This window comes from Anolis sagrei, chromosome 1, assembly GCF_037176765.1.
Source record: "Anolis sagrei isolate rAnoSag1 chromosome 1, rAnoSag1.mat, whole genome shotgun sequence".
NCBI classification, from domain to species: domain Eukaryota; kingdom Metazoa; phylum Chordata; class Lepidosauria; order Squamata; family Dactyloidae; genus Anolis; species Anolis sagrei.
The window spans coordinates 39,714,463-39,735,074 of NC_090021.1; the positions used below are offsets into that span (position 1 = coordinate 39,714,463).

General features: G+C 42.3%; 1 protein-coding gene across 1 annotated transcript; it reads left to right on the forward strand.

The window, feature by feature from the left end:
- The first annotated feature begins 9,391 nt into the window (after positions 1–9,391).
- Positions 9,392–19,613, forward strand: H3-3A (H3.3 histone A). The gene is made up of 4 exons (XM_060754173.2): positions 9,392–9,528; positions 11,955–12,113; positions 14,686–14,839; positions 18,962–19,613. The coding sequence occupies exons 2-4, from the start codon at positions 11,986–11,988 to the stop codon at positions 19,088–19,090; spliced, it is 411 nt and encodes a 136-aa protein (XP_060610156.1). The 5' UTR covers positions 9,392–9,528; positions 11,955–11,985; the 3' UTR covers positions 19,091–19,613.
- The last annotated feature ends 999 nt before the right edge of the window (positions 19,614–20,612 follow it).

Below are 20,612 nucleotides of genomic sequence, written 5' to 3' on the forward strand. Positions count from 1 at the left end.
GCCTTTAATATTTTCTTCACTATTCTAAAAGACAACACCCCCACATTTCAGTTTTTCCAGAAAAAATAAAACAGAGGAGGAAGAAGCAGGGAAAATGTGTTGTCGAAGACTTTCATGGCTGGAATCACTGGGTTGCTGTGAGTTTTTTTGGGCTGTATGGCCATGTTCCAGCAGCATTGTCTCCTAACGTTTCACCTGCATCTGGCATCTTCAGAGGTTCTGTTGGCAGTGATGCAAGTGAAATGTATATATACCTGTGGAATGTCTAGGGTAAGAGAAAGAACTCTTGACTGTTTAAAATAACAGTCAATTGACTGTTTGAATTAGCATTTGAGTAGTCATGAAGTTTGCAAAGTCAATCAGTGAGGGTATCTGCATACAGGTAGCCTAGCTTTTGTTGCCTGGAGGCATCTCATTTGGAAGGTGATAATTGGCCCTTGATTGCTTGTTATCTGTAGTTCTCCTGTTTCTAAGAGGTGTTTCTTATTTACTGTCTTGGTTCTGGTATTTTTTATACTGGTAACTAGATTTTGTTCATTTTTCTTGTTTCCTCCTCTCTGTTGAAATTGTCCATGTGCTTGTGGATTTCAATTACTTCTCTGTGTAGTCTGACATAATAGTTGTCAGTAGTCTAGAATGTCTGTGTTCTCAAATAATATGCTGTCTCCAGGTTGGTTTATCATGTACTCTGCTATAGATGACTTCTCTGGTTGAATGAGTCTGCAGTACATTTTGTGTTCTTTGATTCGCATTTGGGTGCTGTGTTTGATAATCCTTATGTAGACTTGTCCACAGCTGGATGGTACAAGGTAGACTCTTACAGAGATTAGTGGTTGCTCTTATCCTTTGCTGAATGTAGCATTTGTTGAATTTTCTCAGTGGATCTGTAGATTGTTTGTAGATTATGTTTCTTCATCAGCCTCCTGATGCAGTGAGTGGTTCCGCTGATGTATGGTAAGAACACTTTTCCTCTAGGTGGATCCTTGTCTTTACTTCCATCGCTTGTTCTTAGTCTTGCAGCTCTTCCAATATCTATCATAAAATATCAATTAGCCTGTAGAGCCTGGTTTAGTTGCTTCAGTTCACCTTGGAGGAGGTGGGGTTCACAGATCCTGTTGGCATAATCTTCTAGGGTTTTACTTGTGGGGGTTTTTTTGTGACCTGAGTGATGGTTAGAGGTCTCTATCAGTGTGCGTAGATTTTATGTAAACTGTGTGGCCCAATTATTGATTTGATTTGTGGATGACTAGGACATCTAAAAATTGTAGTTTTCCTTCGTTTTCTTTTTCCATGGTAAATTGGATGTTTGGGTGGATGTTGTGGTCTAGGAATGTGTTTAGTTCTTCTTCTCCATGGCTCCAAATGGTGAAAGTGTCATCCACATATCGGAACCATATAGTGGGCTTTTTCTGTTTCCAGGGCTTGTTTCTCAAAGTGTTCCATACAAAATTTACTGGAACAGGGCTAAGAGGGCTCCCCATGGCTACTCCATCTTTCTGATCACAGAATTCATTATCCCACTGGAAGTAGCTTGGAAGCAGTGAAGCAATGTTGAAACAGGGCTGTGATGTCTTCTGGGAAATACCAGTTAATGAGTATGCTGGTGTCTGTTATGGGGATCTTGGGGAATAGAGATACCACATCAAAGCTGCTCAGCCCGAAAAATTCACAGCAACAGCAGAGGAAAATGTTTTTACCCCAATGTTTTCTTCAGACCTTCACACATCTAGCTGCCCATCAGTAATTTAGGAGCAGCATTCTGAAGCAGCTATGGTTACAAACATGGCCGAAGTCAGCCCCACATTCAGCATGCAGCAAAAGTTCCACCTGAATGAAACACATTTGTAATAGTGATGAGATATATGGTTTGCTATGTAATCCTGCCAGAGACTGTACAAATGCACACCTGGCCACAGCTGCAACCTATTCTCTTCTCCCAAAGGATCAGGGACAAAAAACTAAGAATGCAAGTCTGACTTCTCTGAGCAAGTGCTACCTCATCCACAAGAGGCGGAACAATCATTTTCAGAGTAATCTTCCTATTGACTCAAAGCAGTAGGATTAAACAGAACTGTGCCCATCCACATCCATTGACTGCAGCCAGCACGCACACACGCACGCACGCGCGCGCACACACAGAGATTTTATAATTTTAGCAACCCCCCTGTGAAAAGGAGCCACAGAGTGGCTATCATCTGTATATTGATGACAACACATTCCAAAAACTAGGACAACTGCTTCGATGAGATTCACATAAAATGTTCAACAAACTCCTGTGGGGACCCTGCCTTATCCTCCAGAAGATAATAGTCCAGATGTTGTTGAGCTTCAACCACGATATTCCTCACTATTAGTGGTGCTGGCTGATAACTTTGGTCCTAAATCTGGAGATGGTTGAATGATCCTCGTCCTTCAAGGCTAATGTGTCTTTCAACCCACTCCAAATCTTTTGTCTGTTGTGCAAGAGAAACCCAAACCACTTATATGATTTTTAAAGAGTTGGAAGACTGTATATGCTGCGTGGGAAGATTACAAGAATGCAATTAGTGGAAGGTTTGGGTCTCTACAATGCTGATAGTGATTCTTTGCATCCATTATATTTGTTCAGAGCTTTCCAATATGGGGGCCTCTTAAAATCTAGCCACCACAACCCATGGAGACCTGCAGTCATTAATGAGCTGGAAAATTGCTTGTGGGTGCTGCACTGGAATTATGTTGGAATGAGTATAAAGTGGGCACTAGGTTTTTAGTCTTCTCAATTCATTTGAATATTTTCAATTGGTATGTCATGCATTTAAAATCTGGGAGAGGTGTGATTTCCTGTGCACAGTTTTGATCCTTGTTCATTCTAGCTTAACAAGTTATTGAGGGCTTCCATTAAAATCTGAGTCACCAAAGTAACAAAGCCCTAACAGAAGGGAGAGGAGTCTCTACAAGATCTTAGGGAAGTTGCAGGGATGCCTATTTTAAAAAGCCTTTGCTTCATCGAACTGATTTTCAGTTATTGCTATTTCAAATCTACTTTTCTTAACCAAAGTATTTCAGCAAATAAACTAACTCTAATGTAACTCAGGTGTAGTGTTGGCTTATAATTCATATAACTTTGTGTGTTGTTACATACTAGTTTTTATGTTGCATTTTCAGATTTCTAATTATTTTTAATTGTTGTGGTTCTTTGTTCTATTTTTTCATTACCATCTTTAACAATGGTGACTCATTAACATTTTACTGAAAATTATGTGATTGGATTCACTTCTGGATTTGCTCAGCCTGTATGTGAAAACAATGATTCTCTGTTCCTGAATTGAGAATAGTTTCCTATACTTTTTGAGTTGTCTTTTTCATTCTAATGAATGAGTGTAACATGAAATGGCTTGAGGACTGAAATCTATTATGCAAATACTACTCTTGAAGCTGTTTCAGTTGAAATACACATGGACCTTTTGGCAGAACTGTGGCCAGCTCTGTCAGGGTGCCTTGAAGAATGAAGTGTACTATTTATGCCAGTGGTTCCCAGGGACCACTTGACCAGGGACCACTCTACAACATTAGCACCAAAAGGGTTACGAATCAGTTTTTGGTCAACTTCAGATTTAATTTATTTGGGGTGCTGTTCCAGAAAATTGCATTAGATAGACCACATCAGCTCTAGTTTCTGATACAGAACATATGCCATCCAGTAGCTGCTATCTACTTGCCCACAAAAAAAACAAACAAAAAAAAAACACTATAAGAGGGCACTATAAGAGGGCTTTGTGAGACCAGTCACTCTTGTTGCAAAGGTGTAGTAAGTGAGGCCACAGACTATATTTTAGTTCTTGTGGGCCACGGACCCACTGATTTACGCTGACAATTCCCTTTGATCATGCCCCTTATGACTTATAGTCACAGCATTGTTTTTTCCTGACCGCTTGTTGATTTACAGGCAAATTAAAGGGCAGAATCAAAAATTACTGTACTGCGATGAAGGGAAAGGGGATTTTAGATGTGTCTGCACCAGGCTTGGCAAACTTGGGCCCTCTGGGTGTTTTGGATTTCAACTCCCACAATTTCTAACAGTCTCAGACCCCTTCCTTTTCCCTTAAGCACCTGAGAAGGAAAAGGAAGGGGCCTGAGGCTGTTAGGAATGGTGGGAGTTGAAGTAAAAACACCTGAAGGGAGGGCCCAAGTTGGCCCAGGCCTGGTCTACACTGTAAAATGAATGAAGTCTTACACCACTTTAGCCGCTAGAGCCCAATGCTGTGGAATCCTGGGAGCTGTAGTCCCTGGCAGAGAAGATGAAAGACCTTGAGAAAGAAGTGGCGTCGAACTGCATTGATTCTACAGGCAAGCGAAGTCTTTCATCCCCTCATAAAGACAATCACCTTTTAAATAACTTTGGCAAAAAGAAAAAAAAACCCTATCTTTTTACGTGAGTGCTTTCGTCATGTTAATAATAATAATAATAAAACTTTATTTATACCCCGTCACCATCTCCCCAATGGGGACTTGGGGCTGCTAACATGAAGCCAGGCCCAAACAATTACAACAAATCAAATCAAATACATACAGCAAATAATAACATAGACATCAAATGAAATTTTTTTTGGTCGTGTCAGTAGCGACTTGAGAAACTGCAAGTCGCTTCTGGTGTGAGAGAATTGGCTGTCTGCAAGGACGTTGCCTAGGGGATGCCTGGATGTTTTTGATGTTTTAGCATCCCTGTGGGAGGCTTCTCTCATGTCCCCGCATGAGGAGCTGGAGCTGATAGAGGGAGCTCATCCGCAATCTCCCCAGATTCGAACCTGCAACCTGTTGGTTTTCAGTCCTGCTGGCACAGGGGTTTAACCCACTGCGCCACCAGGGACTCCTTTACCGGAAATGTAAACAAATCAAGTTAATACAAAATCAAATACAGGAAATGAAATAACAAAATAAGAATGTGGATAGCAGCTGAATCAAAAAGAGGTAGAACAAAATATAAAAACCCTGGGTGAGGTGGATGAATAGGATATTGTGCCTGGTAGGGGATTTCAGATGGGAACAAGCAATGGGGTGAATATCACTGAAGAATGAGATAAAGAGTATTGACAGGTACATTGTGCTGAGCAGGTCATGGTGTGGGGATTGTATTCATTCCTCAAATGTTTTAAGGCTCTTCCTGAAGGCTGCCAGGGTGGGCGCTTGCCTAATATCTCTGGGCAGTGAATTCCAAAGCTGGGGGGCCACCACAGAGAAGGCCCTCTCCCTCATCCCCACAAGTCGGCGAGGGAATCAAGAGGAGGGCCTCCCCAGAAGATCGAAGGGGTCGTGTTCCCCTCCTTGTCCCACACACCTATCCACTTCAACGTCTGTAACAGTGAGGGGAATGAGGAAACTTTTGTCACAAGAAATTCAGTGTGCAGATTTGACAAATATGAATTTAATATGTGTGGAAATGGATGGAAGTATGTATGTATGGAGTTAATAATTTTGGAAACACCAGTATAATATTAAGGCCTGCAATGACTAACTACCTGCTTTTTGCTTTGTGATTAAAACCTGTTAATGAGATCTGAAGAGTAAACTCTGATAAGAATTGGGACTGTGATAACATAAGTGTTTGCAACATCCCTTATGTTAAGAAGGAAGTCAACATAAGATCAACACCAATCAAGAAGATCAACACCGAGATGGATCCAGGATGGAAGACGTCTATCATTAATTTACAATTTTAGGACTACATCAACAGAATATTCCTATAAAAGACTCAGTCTAATAATGCTCAAATTGTGACAGACAGAGACACTGTTCACCCGCCATGCTCTGCTCCATGGGAAGGAGAGAGATGGTGTATTCGGAGAGTGGCAGATCTGCACGGGAGCAGTCTGGTCACTTTGGGGCTTTTTTCTCAAGGGAAGAGGAAGAAGTGTGCTTTTGCAGTCTTGAATTTTGTGCAGGGAGTCAGGTTCTGCTGTATGGAAAACAGAGATCTGGTCCTTGGCATTGTTCTTAGGGAAAGAAGTTTTGGCATTTCAGCGTTTTGAAGTTGTGGAGTTATGGAACTATACTTTGCAGGCTGCAGGAAAGCAGGGTCTGGCCTGAGAGGTGCCAGAGAGGGAGAAAAGGATAGGGTAATATTTTGGATGCATGTAGATGAATGCGTGTCCATGTGTGTGAATGTTGAGTGAATATGTAATTCCCGTTTGTTTGTTTGTTTGTTAACCAATGTAATTGTAAATCCAATGTAGTTGTATGTCCAATGCCATCTCCGCATCTCCGTATATGAACCCACACGATCCCTCCGATCATCTGGAGAGGCCCTGCTCACGATCCCACCTGCGTCGCAAGCGCAATTGGTGGGGACGAGGGACAGGGCCTTCTCCGTGGTGGCCCCCCGACTCTGGAACTCTCTCCCTAAGGACATCAGACAAGCCCCAACATTGGCAGTTTTTAGGAAGAGCTTGAAGACGTGGTTGTTCCAGTGTGCCTTCCCAGAATAGGAAACTCCAAGCATCATGTCCCAAATGCACTTTACTAGAGATTTAAGATTGTCTGCATACCGCACCTATCTCCAAAAACCTATCCATTTCACCTGGTCATGTCCAGCATTTTTAAAATTTTTAATCATTACATTTGACTTGGCCTTGGTTTTAAATGCGTCGTGGTGTTATTGTCTAATATTTATTGCTATTGTTTAATGTTTATTGAATTCCACACTGCACATATCTTCTTGGTAGTGCAAAAAAACCACTTAAAAGCAATACAATAATTAAAATGAAGAACAATTTTAACAAATATAAACTTATTAGTATTTCAATGAGAAGTGTAGGCCTGCTTTTGGCAGATGATATAGGATTGTTGTTTTTGTGCGCTTTCAAGTCGTTTCAGACTTAGGTTGACCCTGAGCGAGGGCCGGGTAAATGACCTTGGAGGGCCGTATCTGGCCCCCAGGCCCTAGTTTGATCTAATGTTTATTGCTATTGTTTTAATGTTTATTGCTTGTTTTTTTGAGTTTTATTTATTGTTGTATTTGTTATGCTGTTGTTTTATTGATGTGTTGGGCCTCGGCCTCTTGTAAGCCGCACCAAGTCTTTCGAGAGATGTTAGCGGGGTATAAATAAAGGTTTATTATTATTATTATTTTCTAAATGTTTTTCTGTAAACTGATATACCTTCTCACACTGGAAATTGCAATTTATTTTTATTTATTTATTTTTTCTCGTGTCAGGGCAGCCAGTCAATTATATTACATTTCTAACAGAACAAAGCAAACAAACAAACAGAGAAAATACAAAATGTGTGAGTTTGGTAGTTGATTAAATGTCCTTTGACCAGTATCTGGCCACTTGGAGTGCTTCTGGTGTTGCTGCAAGAAGGTCCTCCATGGTGCATGTGGCTGGGCTCACGTTGCATTGCAGCAGGTGGTCTGTGGTTTGCTCCTCTCCGCACTCGCATGTCGAGGATTCCACTTTGTAGCCCCATTTCTGAAGGTTGGCTCTGCATCTCGTGGTGCCAGAGCGCAGTCTGTTCAGCGCCTTCCAAGTCACCCAGTCCTCTGTGTGCCCAGGGGGGAGTCTCTCATTTGGTATCAGCCGTTGGTTGAGGTTCTGGGTTTGAGCCTGCCACTTTTGGACTCTCGCTTGCTGCGGTGTTCCAGCGAGTGTCTCTGTAGATCTTAGAAAACTATGTCTGAATTTAAGTCGTTGACGTACGGGCTGATACCCAAACAGGGGATGAGCTGGAGATGTCTCTGCCTTGGTCCTTTCACTATTGGCTGCCACTTCCCGGCGGATGTCAGGTAGTGCAATACCAGCTAGACCAGGGGTCCTCAAACTAAGGCCCGGGGGCCGGATATGGCCCTCTCTCAGGGTCAGCCTAAGTCTGAAACTACTTGAAAGCACACAACAATAATAATCCTATCTCATCAGCCAAAAGCAGGCCCACACTTCCCATTGAAATACTAATAAGCTTATATTTGTTAAAATTGTTCTTCATTATGATTATTTTGCACTACAAATAAGGTATGTGCAGTGAGCATAGAAATTCATTCATGTTTTTTTTTTCAAATTATAATCCGGCCCTCCAACTGTTTGAGGGACTATGATCTGGCCCTCTGTTTAAAAAGTTTGAGGACCCCTGAGCTAGACAGTGTAATTTCTCCAGTGGTGTAGGGCGCAGACACCCCGTGATAATGCGGCATGCCTCATTAAGAGCCACATCCACTGTTTTAGTGTGGTGAGATGTGTTCCACACTGGGCATGCATACTCAGCAGCAGAGTAGCATAGCGCAAGGGTAGATGTCTTCACTGTATCTGGCTGTGATCCCCAGGTTGTGCCAGTCAGCTTTCGTAGGATATTGTTTCTGTTGTTGTTCATTCATTCAGTCGTCTCCGACTCTTCGTGACCTCATGGACCAGTCCACGCCGGAGCTCCCTGTCGGCCGTCACCACCCCCAGCTCCTTCAAGGTCAGTCCAGTCACTTCAAGGATGCCATCCATCCATCTTGCCCTTGGTCGGCCCCTCTTCCTTTTACCTTCCACTTTCCCCAGCATAATTGTCTTCTCTAGGCTTTGCTGTCTCCTCATGATGTGGCCAAAGTACTTCAACTTTGTCTCTAGTATCCTTCCCTCCAGTGAGCAGTCGGGCTTTATTTCCTGGAGGATGGACTGGTTGGATCTTCTCGCAGTCCAAGGCACTCTCAGAACAGGATATTGTTTCTAGCACCCACTTTTTGCTTGATGTTCAGGCAATGCTTCTTGTAGGTCAGAGCACGGTCCAGAGTGACTCCCAGGTATTTGGGTGCGCTGCAATGCTCCAGTGGGGTTCCTTCCCAGGTGATCTTCAGAGCTCGGGATGCTTAAAAAGAACCTATGCTTCAAAGTCATTCATGACCCTTTCCCCTCACATTCCATTGCCCTCAACCCACTTTCCCAATCATTCAGACGTGCCAGTAGTCGCCATGACACGCGTGCACCCGCTCGCTCTCAAAGAGTCCCCTTCCGTTCAAGCTGGGCCTGTTCAAAGCAAGGCCAGTGGGGCGCGAGGACGACAGGGGTCGGTTTGCCCCTAACTGTATTAACAGGACCGTTGCCCTCACCTGGACGCGGGCGGGCGGACGTTTGGCAACCGTTGAGGGGGGAAAGAGAGAGAGGCAGCACGCGCCGAACCGTTGGTAAAAGGTTCGAACCTCTCTTCTCTCACGCTAACCCCCCCCCCTCCCCTGAAGAATAATGGATTGTCCCATTTTTCAGTTAGGAAAGGAAACGACAAGACCTCCCTCCTGGGCGCGCGGCGTGCCTTTTGTGTTTGTACACACAGAGAGCTGGCGGAGAGGAGCTGGAAGGGGCGTGGCGTCGCCTTCCCTCCATTGTGCCCCATTGGTCGCTTGCCCGGGAGGAGGCGTGGCCAAGGCGGCCGGGGGCGTGGCCAGGCCTCGGGGACAGCCCTCCCGAGTCAGCCATCTTTCAATTGTGCTCTCAGCCGCCGTCGCTTCCAGCAGCAGCAGCAGCAGCGCCTCTTCCTCCTCCTCGCCGCTCTCCTTCCTGTGTGTGAGCCGCGCTCACTTGGGTGAGTCGCCCCTTTCCCCCCGCAGAGCGACCCCGAACCCCTGCTTCTCCTTTCGGGGGGGCCTGGGAAGGCGCCCCGGGTCTCCTTTCAAACTTCTGGCTGCCTCCGGCGGGGCGGGAAAGTCCCCTTCGCGCCGCCAAGCTGCCCCCCTTCCCCCATTATCCGCCTCGGGGGGGGGGGGGCTAACCCCCATTGCTGCCTTCCCAAGCTCTTGGGCTGCCTTTGCCTTTGCCTCGGAGATGGGGAACACCGTGGAAGCGAGTCCGAGAGAGTCCGGGGAAGAGAGTGCCCACAGTTGTTGCTCGGCTTCACCATCTTGTCTCCTTTCCTCTGGTCACCGACCATATTTCTCTCCCCCCCCCTTCCTTCCCCGCGATTGCATAAAACACAACAAAAAAGAGGGAAGTGTGGGGAGGGCTGTGGCCCCCAAGGCTTGGGATGGGAGCCCAAACTTTTCCCATCCGGGTCCCGGAGAGTTTAGGCACTTCTGGGGTCCCCTTTGGCTCCCCTTTTCCCTTCGGGTTGGAGTGCTGCTGTTTTGTTTTATCCCCTCCTCCTCCCTCTTCCTCTTCCTTCCCTGTCTCTCTCTCTCTTTCTCTCTCTGCATTTCGTGGTTGTTTCCATTTTGTTGGGGAGGAGTTTTGCCCGCGAGAGGCGCCTGGGAGCCCACGGTGGCTTCCAACCACCTTGTAGGGCTGGAAACGGCGCTAAAAAAGCATTGATCCTCCCCCCACTTTGAAAAAGTTTATTATTTTCTTACTCTAATGGACCTTTCCCCGCTTCTGGATGGAATTAAATCCGATTTTTCTCTTGGCTGTGTAAATAAAAGGGGGGAGGACGGATTGGCCTCCTTGTAGAAGTAGAAACGGCGCTAAAAAACATTAGTCTTCCCCTCGCTTTGAAAAAGTTACTTTTTTTTAACTCTTATGGACCTTTCCCCCCCCCCTCTTTCCTCGGTTTTGGATGGAATTAAATCCGATTTATTTCTTGGTTGTGTATATAAAAGGGGGACCTGATTGGCCTCCTTGTACAGGTGGGAAAGGTGCTAAAACATTAGTCTTCCCCCTCGCTTTGAAAAAGTTACTTTTTTTACACTTATGGACCTTTGCCTCCCCCCCCCGGTTTTGGATGGAATTAAATCCGATTTATTTCTTGGCTGTGTAAATAAGGGGGGGGAGTGATTGGCTTCCTTGTAGAGGAAAGGCGCTAAAAACATTAGTCTCGCCCCCTGCTTTGAAAAAGTTACTTTTCTTACTCTTATGGACCTGCCCCCCTTTTTCGCTTCTGGATAGAATTAAATCCGATTTATTTCTTGGTTGTGTAAATAAAAGGAGGAGGGAGGGATTGGCCTCCTTGTGGGGCTTTGAAAGGGCGCTTAAAATCATTCTTCTCCCCCCCAGTCTGAAAAAGTTACATTTCTTACTCTTATGGACCACCCCTCCCCCCTTTCTCGCTTCTAGATAGAATTAAATCCGATTTATTTCTTGGCTGTGAAAATAAAACGAGGGGGAACGGATTGGCCTCTTTGTAAGGCTTGGAAACGGCGCTAAAAAAAACTCCCCAGTTTTGAAAATAAGTTTATTGACTTCCTTGCTGTTAATTGAACCTTTCCCCCCCTCTCTTGTGTCTGGATGGAATTAAATCCGATTTATTTCTCAGCTGTGTATGGGGGAAAGGGGGGGGGGGAGGACATACTCAGCGTTGAGCCCGCTCTTTTCCTCCCTCGTTTCGAACTGTTTTCAAACCCGATTTCCCCCCACTTTTCGTTACTCCTTGACGTCAACCAACCAAACCCCCCTTTCCTCCTTTTTCCCCTATTGCTGCCATTTATTTCCACTTTCTGGGATGGGAATCGCCTCCTCCTCGCTCTCATCTTTCTTCACTGCGTCCCTCCCATTATTATTAAGCAGTGGATTTTCCGAAAGCCACATTTGGGAATATCTGGGGTGTTTTATTTCTTGGGCTCTTCGGGAATTGCTGGATTTCCTCCCCCTCCCCAAATCCATCCATTTCAGCGCCCGCTTCAGGACTTGGGAGGGAAAGGAGAGGGTTTGTTTATGTTGTGGCAAGCGGCTTCTTCCACTTGTATGGACCTGCTACATTCCTCGTTCAATTTGGGGAGGCTTGGGCCAACTTGGAGGCCTCCAGGTGCTTTGGACTTCAACTCCCACCATTCCGAACAGCCTCGGGCCCTTTCCTTTGGCCGCTTAAGCGGCTGAGGGGCCAAAGGAAGGGGCCTGAGGCTGTTCCAAGTTGGAGGCCTCCAAGTTGGCCCAAGCCTGCCCTAAATTCACCTTATTGTGTCCCCCCCTTGGAAAGGCTCTCCCCCCCCCCCTTTTTGGCTGCTTCTCCTCTCGGCTGCCTTGCCCTCCCCAGCGTGGCGGTGCTGACAGGCAGGGCTGCTTTTTCTCGCCCGTGTTACGAAGGTGCTGAGGCGGAGAAGTTGCCCGCGGGAACATGGCTCGTACCAAGCAGACCGCCCGCAAGTCCACCGGCGGCAAGGCGCCCCGGAAGCAGCTCGCCACCAAAGCCGCCCGGAAGAGCGCGCCCTCTACCGGCGGGGTCAAGAAACCGCATCGCTACAGGTAACAGCAGCGAATTGGCAAAAGCACCACTTACTTATTGTGCAGTGACGTTGATGTTATACTTGGTTTGGATGAAATCCTCCAATCTTGATTGAATGCACATGGTGTAGATAACAGCTTCCCCTTTTCTTCACTCCATTTTCAGCAGTTTTCTCTCCCACCTCTACTCCATTTCAAACCCAACCTTTCTCAAAAGCTATAATTTATTTATTTATTTGGGTTGTTGTAGGTTTTTCCCTGCTATATGGCCATGTTCTAGAGGCATTCTCTCCTGACGTTTCGCCTGCATCTATGGCAAGCATCCTCAGAGATATTTATTTATTTATTAACCGTATTAATATAACACCTTTCTTACCCCTAGCGCTCTCAGGGTGGTTTACAACAGGCACAATTCGGTGCCTGCAATAACATAAAACAATTAAAACGTTTAGCATAAATAACATTAGATAAAAATAAAACCGATAAAAGTATGAGTCTTCAGCGTCTCATTACTAAAAACATTACCCAATCCCATCGTCCAGTCGTTCCGAAGTCAGAGTTTGTCTGCTGCACTGCATTTGGGAAAGCTTGCTCAAAATGTCAAGTTTTAACTTTTTTGCAGAATGTTAGGAGGATGGGGGCTGATCTGATATCCCTAGGAAGGGTGTTCCGTAACTGAGGGGCCACCGCTGAGAAGGCCCTGCCCCTCGTTCCTGCCAGCCGAATCTGTGAAGAAGGCGGGACCAAGAGCAGGGCCTCCCCAGAAGATCTTAAAGTCCTAGATGGTTCATACAATGGTAATACAATACAGGCAGTTCCCCAAGTTAAGAACAAGACAGCTTCTGTAGGTTTATTCTCAAGTTGACTTTGTAAGTCAGAACAGATATATTTAGTAAGTGTAACTCGAGTCAAAACAATATATTTTTTAGCTTTGGATAGCATAAGGATTGGTAAAAACCCCAGTGGTGTTTGTTTTGTTTTCTGTGCCCCTCTTCAGGAGATTGCACCTCATTTTCTATGAATGGATTTTGAAAATTTTAGGGTTTTTTGTAGCAACAAGGATTGGAGATCAAGCTTCACTTGAGACCCTTTCCCCCATGATAACTCTTTCAGGAGTGGATTTCCCTTCCTGGGGGTAGATTTTTCTTGCATCTTGCTGTCTCACCCCCCCCCCCCCCCCCATTCTTAACTATTAGTAATTGTAAGCTGGATGTTTGTAACTCAGGGACTGACTGTACATGCTCTCAGTGAAGAGGCACCCGTTTGGATTGTGAGATGACTAGATAAATGTAGTTCCTGGTTGCTTGAGAGTTATTATTAAAAACAGGCCTAACTAATAGTATGGTTTTACCTGACATTAAGTCTAGTTGTGTCTTACTCAATGGGGTGGTGCTCACCTCCATTTCTAAGCCAAAGAGCTAGTGTTGTCCATAGATACTTCGAAGGTAATGTGGCCAGCATGACTGTGGAGTACAGAAACAGTACCTATTGATCTAATCACATTTGTATGTTTTTGACCAGCTAGATTAGCAGAAGCTGGGGCTAACAGTGGGAGCTCACCCCTGGACCCCAGATTTGATCTGCCAACCTTTCGGTCAGCAAGTTCAATGGCTCAGTGGTTTAACCCACTGCATCACCAGGGGAACCACCCCATACCATAATCTCTATCTATATATAGAAATATGGCATTTAAGAACAAATTAAGAGGAAATAAAACAAATGTAACTTAATGTAACACAGGTTTACTGTGTTATAAAAATAGCTTTGTGAATGTAATATGCTATTTTAATTTTTTTTAATTCCCACATTCTACTGTATATTTTATAAAATCAATATAGCATAAAATAAAACTCACCATTCACAAGCTGGTGTATTAAAAATAAACATTTTAATACACCAGCTTGTGATATGCCTAAAGTGTGTTCTGAAATGCCTAAAGTGTAGTAATAAGGTCTCCTGATCAGTCACAATGTTGAAGCAAACCTGGTTAATTGGTTTAATGTTTGGCAAGCCTAGTCATTTTATGTTTATTTAAATTTGTTTATGTCTTTTACGCTTATTAGACAATTGATATAATTTGTTATGCCACTAGAGGGCAGTAATTGTCGCAAGATCAGCAGGTAAATATCAGGTTTTACACCATTTTTTGGACACTAAACTATCTTTAGGACAGAGGTTCTCAACCTGTGGATCCCCAGATGTTTTGGCCTTCAATTCCCAGAAATCCTAACAGCTGGTAAACTGGCGGGGATTTCTGGGAATGTAGACCAAAATACCTGGGCACGGACAGGCTGAGAAACACTGCTTTAGGATAAACTGTAATGGACATAAGTTGCTAATACTCTAATGACTCCCAACCCCCAATCAAGTTTGATAGTATTCATACCTCCTCAATGAAACAAAATTGAATTTAGAGAACAACTGAACTATTGTCATAATTTTATTTTGTTTAAAGTTATTGTGTTTCATGTATCCCAAAAGTGACAATAGTTCAGACCTCCAGTTTCAATCTTGAATTTTATATATTTAATTTTATATATTTCCTGAAGTGAATGAGGAATATATATATTATCTTTGTTTGTTTAATTCAAAGGCCAGGTACTGTGGCTCTTCGTGAAATCAGGCGTTATCAGAAGTCGACTGAACTCCTGATCCGCAAACTTCCTTTCCAGCGCCTGGTGCGTGAAATTGCTCAGGACTTCAAAACAGATCTGCGTTTCCAGAGCGCAGCTATTGGTGCTTTGCAGGTAAAAAAAAATCCATAAAATTTCAGTTGCTCTTCCAAAACAGAGAATTACACTCAGTCCTTGACATATTTATTATTAATAAGAGGTTTATAGATGTGTATCATATCAATTTCCTTCTCCTCAAAACTTTTCTATAAACTGCATTTCTATAAACTCTGTTTTTGTTGTTTCATTGTTTATTTCCTAACTAATGGAAACAGTTTTCCTCTGTTCTTATAGTTATTCTAAGCTATAGATCAAACATTTAAAATAATTCAGCTCAGATTTATATTCAAGGTAATGTACTATTGTCTTATATAGGACACTTATAAGTGCAGTTTTAACATCAGAAAAGACACCTGGAACCCTTTCTAGCATACAGCCATTGACTGTACTATGCCAGTTAGTACGTGAGGGAGCATGTGATTGGCTAGTTCCACACTCTCACACTATTGGCTGAGTTGTTTCTATGGTCAGTCAGAACCTCCCGCGATTGGTTGGCTTCAGAAGTAAGCATCCATTTGTTTGTAGGTATACTGAAAACTGCCAGCATTTCATTTTCCCAATGTAATTGCCTTGAGTTAATTTTGGAAGTTGAAAGGTTAAAACCCAGCAATTTCAATACAAATCTCATGAAGGAGTTACAAGCAAATTCATCAGTGTGCCCTGCATGTCCCCAATGTATGGTGATATGGTTTTATTTAAACACAAAGACACAATTTTTGAAGCCTCTCATTGAATTAGTGGGTTTGCTTTAAATATGACATGTGTTATGCTCTGTCAGTAGTTTATTTAGGAATTTCTGGCTTTGCCAAATTGCCAGTAGTGAATGCTTATGAAGTAGATTTCCTCTTTCTTTATGTCAGTAAGAAGAATAGGGAGGCCTGTTCAAATATGAAAGGAGGGATGTAGATGTGCAATATATCTTTTTTTTTTGCACTTTTTCTGTGCAATATATTCTTTTTAATTCTCTAGTAAGGTTAATAATTGGTGATGGAGGGATGACATGAAAGGATTTTGGTCTATTCCAGCAAAGGAAATAGTTATTCAACGTATTGCAAGGTTTCTGTTATTAGGAATAGTGTTTGAAGTATTGATTTCCATTTGTGATTTAGTGGTTGTATCTTCAGTTCTTAGTTATTGCCTCAAATTGCTGCCCTTTGAAGAGCTATATATGAAGGATTGCTCCATGGTGAAAGTAGTGAAATAGGAGTCATATTTTCTGGAATTACTGTAATTTGACATCACTAACACCATTGGTTCAGTACTATTGAAACTTGTCATTTTAGCATTTTGTGTTATATAGTGTTGATGCCTCACCAAATTTCAACTCTCAGGAATCTATAGCATTAACTTAAAAGTGGTGCTAGACTGCATTACTTCTGCAGCATAGATCAGGCATGGGCAAACTTTGGCCCTCTTGGTGTTTTGAACTTTTTAACCCCCACAATTCCTAACAGCCAGTAAGCTGGCTATATTTTTCTGGGAGTTGAAGTCCCAAACACCTGGAGGGCCAAAGTTTGCCTATGCCTGGTGTAGATGCACCTTTTGGCAGACAAGGGGAGAAGAGCCTTGTAAAACTACAACTCCATGGTGACATAGCATTGAGCCATGGTAGTTAAAGCCATTGCAAACTGTGTTAACTCCACAGTGTAGTTGCAGTCCCAGTCAACATGGCTGGCAAATAGGCACTTATTTGTTCTGGACTCCTAATTGCGTTTGAAGTTGGCTAGTAGAATTTGTAGTTCGAAACAACTGAAGAGACCTGCTTGCCTTCTAATTCTGTGTAATATTGCAAAAAATTTGCAACCATAGGGGTGAATTATTCTTATTCAGTTGATAGTTTTTTGTTAGATTTCTAGATTGAAAAGTAGGTCTTTATTGTTAATTGCTACACTGGAGTAATATTCCAATACAGACCTATTGTATATTTTGAATAGCAGTTCCCAAACAGAAGAAACACATCTGTCCTGGGACTTGTATAAGCCCCCCTTTCATCAGAATGCTCTGACCCTTCTGTTTGATGTTACACTGTTACATCCCATCGAAAGGAGAGTTTATCCAGCCAGAATTTTTAAAAACTGATCAATGAAATAGCATGTAGTTATAACACAGTAAAAGTTACATAGTGGGAAAAACAATATACAACTCTACAAGGCATATGCAGAGTTGATCAGCTTAGTAAAACATTCAATAGTCTAGAACAGGGGTCCTCAAACTAAAGCCCAGGGGCTGGATACGGCCCTCCAAAGTCATTTACCCGGCCCTCGCTCAGGGTCACCCTAAGTCTGAAACAACATGAAAGCACACAACAATAACAACAATACTATCTTATCAGCCAAAAGCAGACCCACACTTCTCATTGAAATACTAATAAGTTTTTATTTGTTAAAATTGTTCATTTTAATTATTGCATTGTTTTAAGTTTCTGCTCGACAAATAAGCTATGTGCTTTGTGCTTAGGAATTCATTTATGTTTTTTTTCAAATTATCATTTGGCTCTCCCAACAGTTTGAGGCCCTTTGTTTAAAACGTTTGAGGACCTCTGGTCTAGAAACTATAATAGCCCACAAAAACCAATAGCTTATCACATGTATGTTGCGAATTTTTAGGTATCTGACACTCCTTGTTCTTGGGGCCCCAGAGCCAAAGAATTGGAAGATAATTTACCTCATGCTGGGCTGCCATGTTGTGGCCAATAAGTGCAACCTGGGCTAATGGGTCAGAATTGTGAAGGCCTCTTGTGTAAGCATCTGCCAGGATGCTGCACAAGTATACGGTCTTCCCATTGTCTGGGTTTTTCCTAGCACGACCACAGAGAGAATTGGGATGAATAATAGAACCCAGATATCATGGAAAATGTTGCAGATTCATTGTAATGATTGCTTTATTTAAAAAAAAACCCTTAACACAACTGTCTAGCATAACCTGTGATGATTAGCCCTGCATCACATCTGTTCTCATGAAGGCAGATTCTCTAATAACGTATCTGAATTGTGAGGTGAGAGCTTTGAGGATGATAATGTTATGAGAGTTTTCTAACTAAGTTCTACAGATTGATACAGATTCATCCATTCTTAAAATAGTAAGATGCAAGATAAGGATAAAATTAGTAGTCCCATAATAGTTTGAAGGAAGCAAAGGCAAGTTAAACTAGCACTGTTTAAGAGATTGAAATTACTAACTTCCACGGATCTGTAGCATCTGAAAAGTACCCATATATTTCCTTTTGTACTGAGCTGTGACTTGGACATTTCACACTAACTGTGCTGCTGATAATACAATATGACCCCCATGTCCATTGAGGATACATTCCATGCCCCAGACCTTTAGAGCTGAAATGTGGACAATAGCAAACCCTATATTTTGACTATATTTGGGCAGGAAGAATACTATACAATCTCACTTGTTGACCTAGAGAAACCCGCAAACATGTGGATGGGAGATATTTTCTGAAACTTGGGTAAGTGAGACTATAGATAGCAAATCCCACATTTTCAGTGCCATGTTGTGAGAGTTTTCTGTAAGTAGAGAATGGAGACCCAGGCAGATATAAAGTTGATATATACGGTTCGTATAAATGGTTGGCTTCTCAGTATGGAATTCATATAAGGGTCTTGGATGTGATAGAGATGTGACTCTGGAGAAAAACAGACAAGTTAAGGAGGAAACGTTCCAAAATCTTTCCCCCTGGATAAATAGCACATTGGGAAAATTTGATTTTTATATATTTTCTTTTAGAATGAGATTCACTTCTCCAAAATCATTTCTAAAAGCTATGTATGACACTTGCATGTAGTGTATAGTTCCTGTGTTTTCTGCTCTTGGATTCCTTTTCTCCAGTCTTTCAGAAATAACTGAATGCATTATATGTGCTTGATGTTACAGAGAACTAGAGGAGACCTAAGTAATTTTCTGTATTTTACTGATATTAATAATTGATTCTGTTTATATGTTTTTGTCTGCTTTAAATAATTGGCAAAACCAAAGAGGTTCCTTACATGTGGATATTCCTGATTCTTGCTGGTTTCATTAAACTGTTAAGAAAAAGAGAAATATAGTAATAAGGGTGTGAATGAAATTGCTTAAAGCTCTGGGTTTTTAATTTTTTTTTAATATGTTCACCTTCTCTTCTCTTCATAGGAGGCAAGTGAAGCCTACCTGGTTGGCCTGTTTGAGGACACCAACCTGTGTGCTATCCACGCCAAACGTGTCACAATCATGCCAAAAGATATCCAGCTAGCACGCCGCATACGTGGAGAGCGTGCTTAAATTCTACTAAGATGGATTTGTCATTCTCAAAACAAATAAAATCTCTTCTTCCTGTTTATTGGTAGTAATGAACATTAGATTTTTTTCCATGGGGTTAAAAGGTACCTAAGTATATGGTTGCAAATGGAAAAATAGAGGACAGAATCGGGTATTGGCAAGTTCTTTTTCATTTTCATTTGTGTGTGGATTTTTAATATAAACGTGGGGACATATAAAGCATTCTTGCTATCAAAAACCATTTCAGTGAACAAATATCAGCAGTTCAACTTTATAATAATTATAAAATAAAATATGCCAGTCAGATTTTTCTGGACAATGCCAGCATTGGATTTTTTAAAAAATGGGTAAAATTTCTTATTGATGGCAACTATATGGTGTCTGTAACATTTTTATCATACAGTAGATTCCATCCATTCACTATACTTTTCTAACTAAGTTGTCCTACATGAAAGTACATGTTTTTAATGTTGTCTGTCTTCTGTGCTGTTCCTGTAAGTTTGCTATTAAAATACATTAAATAACATTTGTTTTCTTTGTCTTAATTTTAACCCTTCCCAATTATACTGCCAGTTGCCATAAGCCAGGCCAATGGAATAAGAAAGCATAATAAACATGCAATTCATTTACATTAAAATATTTAGTGGTGCATGTCATCACATCTAAAAAGATTACACCGGTCAATTCACATTTGAGTGCTTCAAATACATATTAGACCTGTTCCTGGGTATATTTGATCCAAAAATGGCACCGGGCTTCCCCTACCCATCAGAACTAGTTTTTGATTTATAACAAGCCATTTGCCTGTTTTCACCTTGTTGCCCATAGAAAACCATGATAACCAAATAAAACCAGGAACAGGAGTAAAAACCAAGATCCCCAATATTTTTTGTTTGGGTTGGACTGTGTTTGAAGCAGATTAAAAAGGGGGAAATATAGAAAAGACAGGTACACGTGTATTCAAAAATCCATTGATTCCTCATTTATGCTTGATGGTAACCTTGTAAACTATGAGGGGTCTCCAGTGTATTAAATCGGAGATGTGTGTGTAGAGGGTATTTTGCACTATCAGTGGTCTTTCCACAGATGTTACCAGAAAAAGTGGTAGTGCTGGATTGGTATACTTTCTTGGCTAGTTTCATTAAAGGCTGAGTGAATAGAATATGCCCAAGGTCACTGGGAGTTTCCCTTGCCGAGTGGATGTTTAAAACCTGTAGAATTAATGCAGTTTGACACCACTTTAACTGCCATGGCTCATGCTTTGGAAACACTGGAATTGTAGCTTTCCAAGATCTTAATCCTCTGCTAAAGAGTGCTAGTGCCTCACCAAATTACGACTCCCATGATTCCATTGCATTGAGCCATGGTAATTAAGTGGTTTTAAATTTTCTGATTCTACAATGTAGATGCTCCACAGTCTCTTTAATCTAAAGCTTGATTTGTAACCTATCTCAAATCACTGCACTCTCTTTATGAGATTGGTAAAACCTCCATGGAGTCATGCTGGCCATGCGATCTTGGAGGT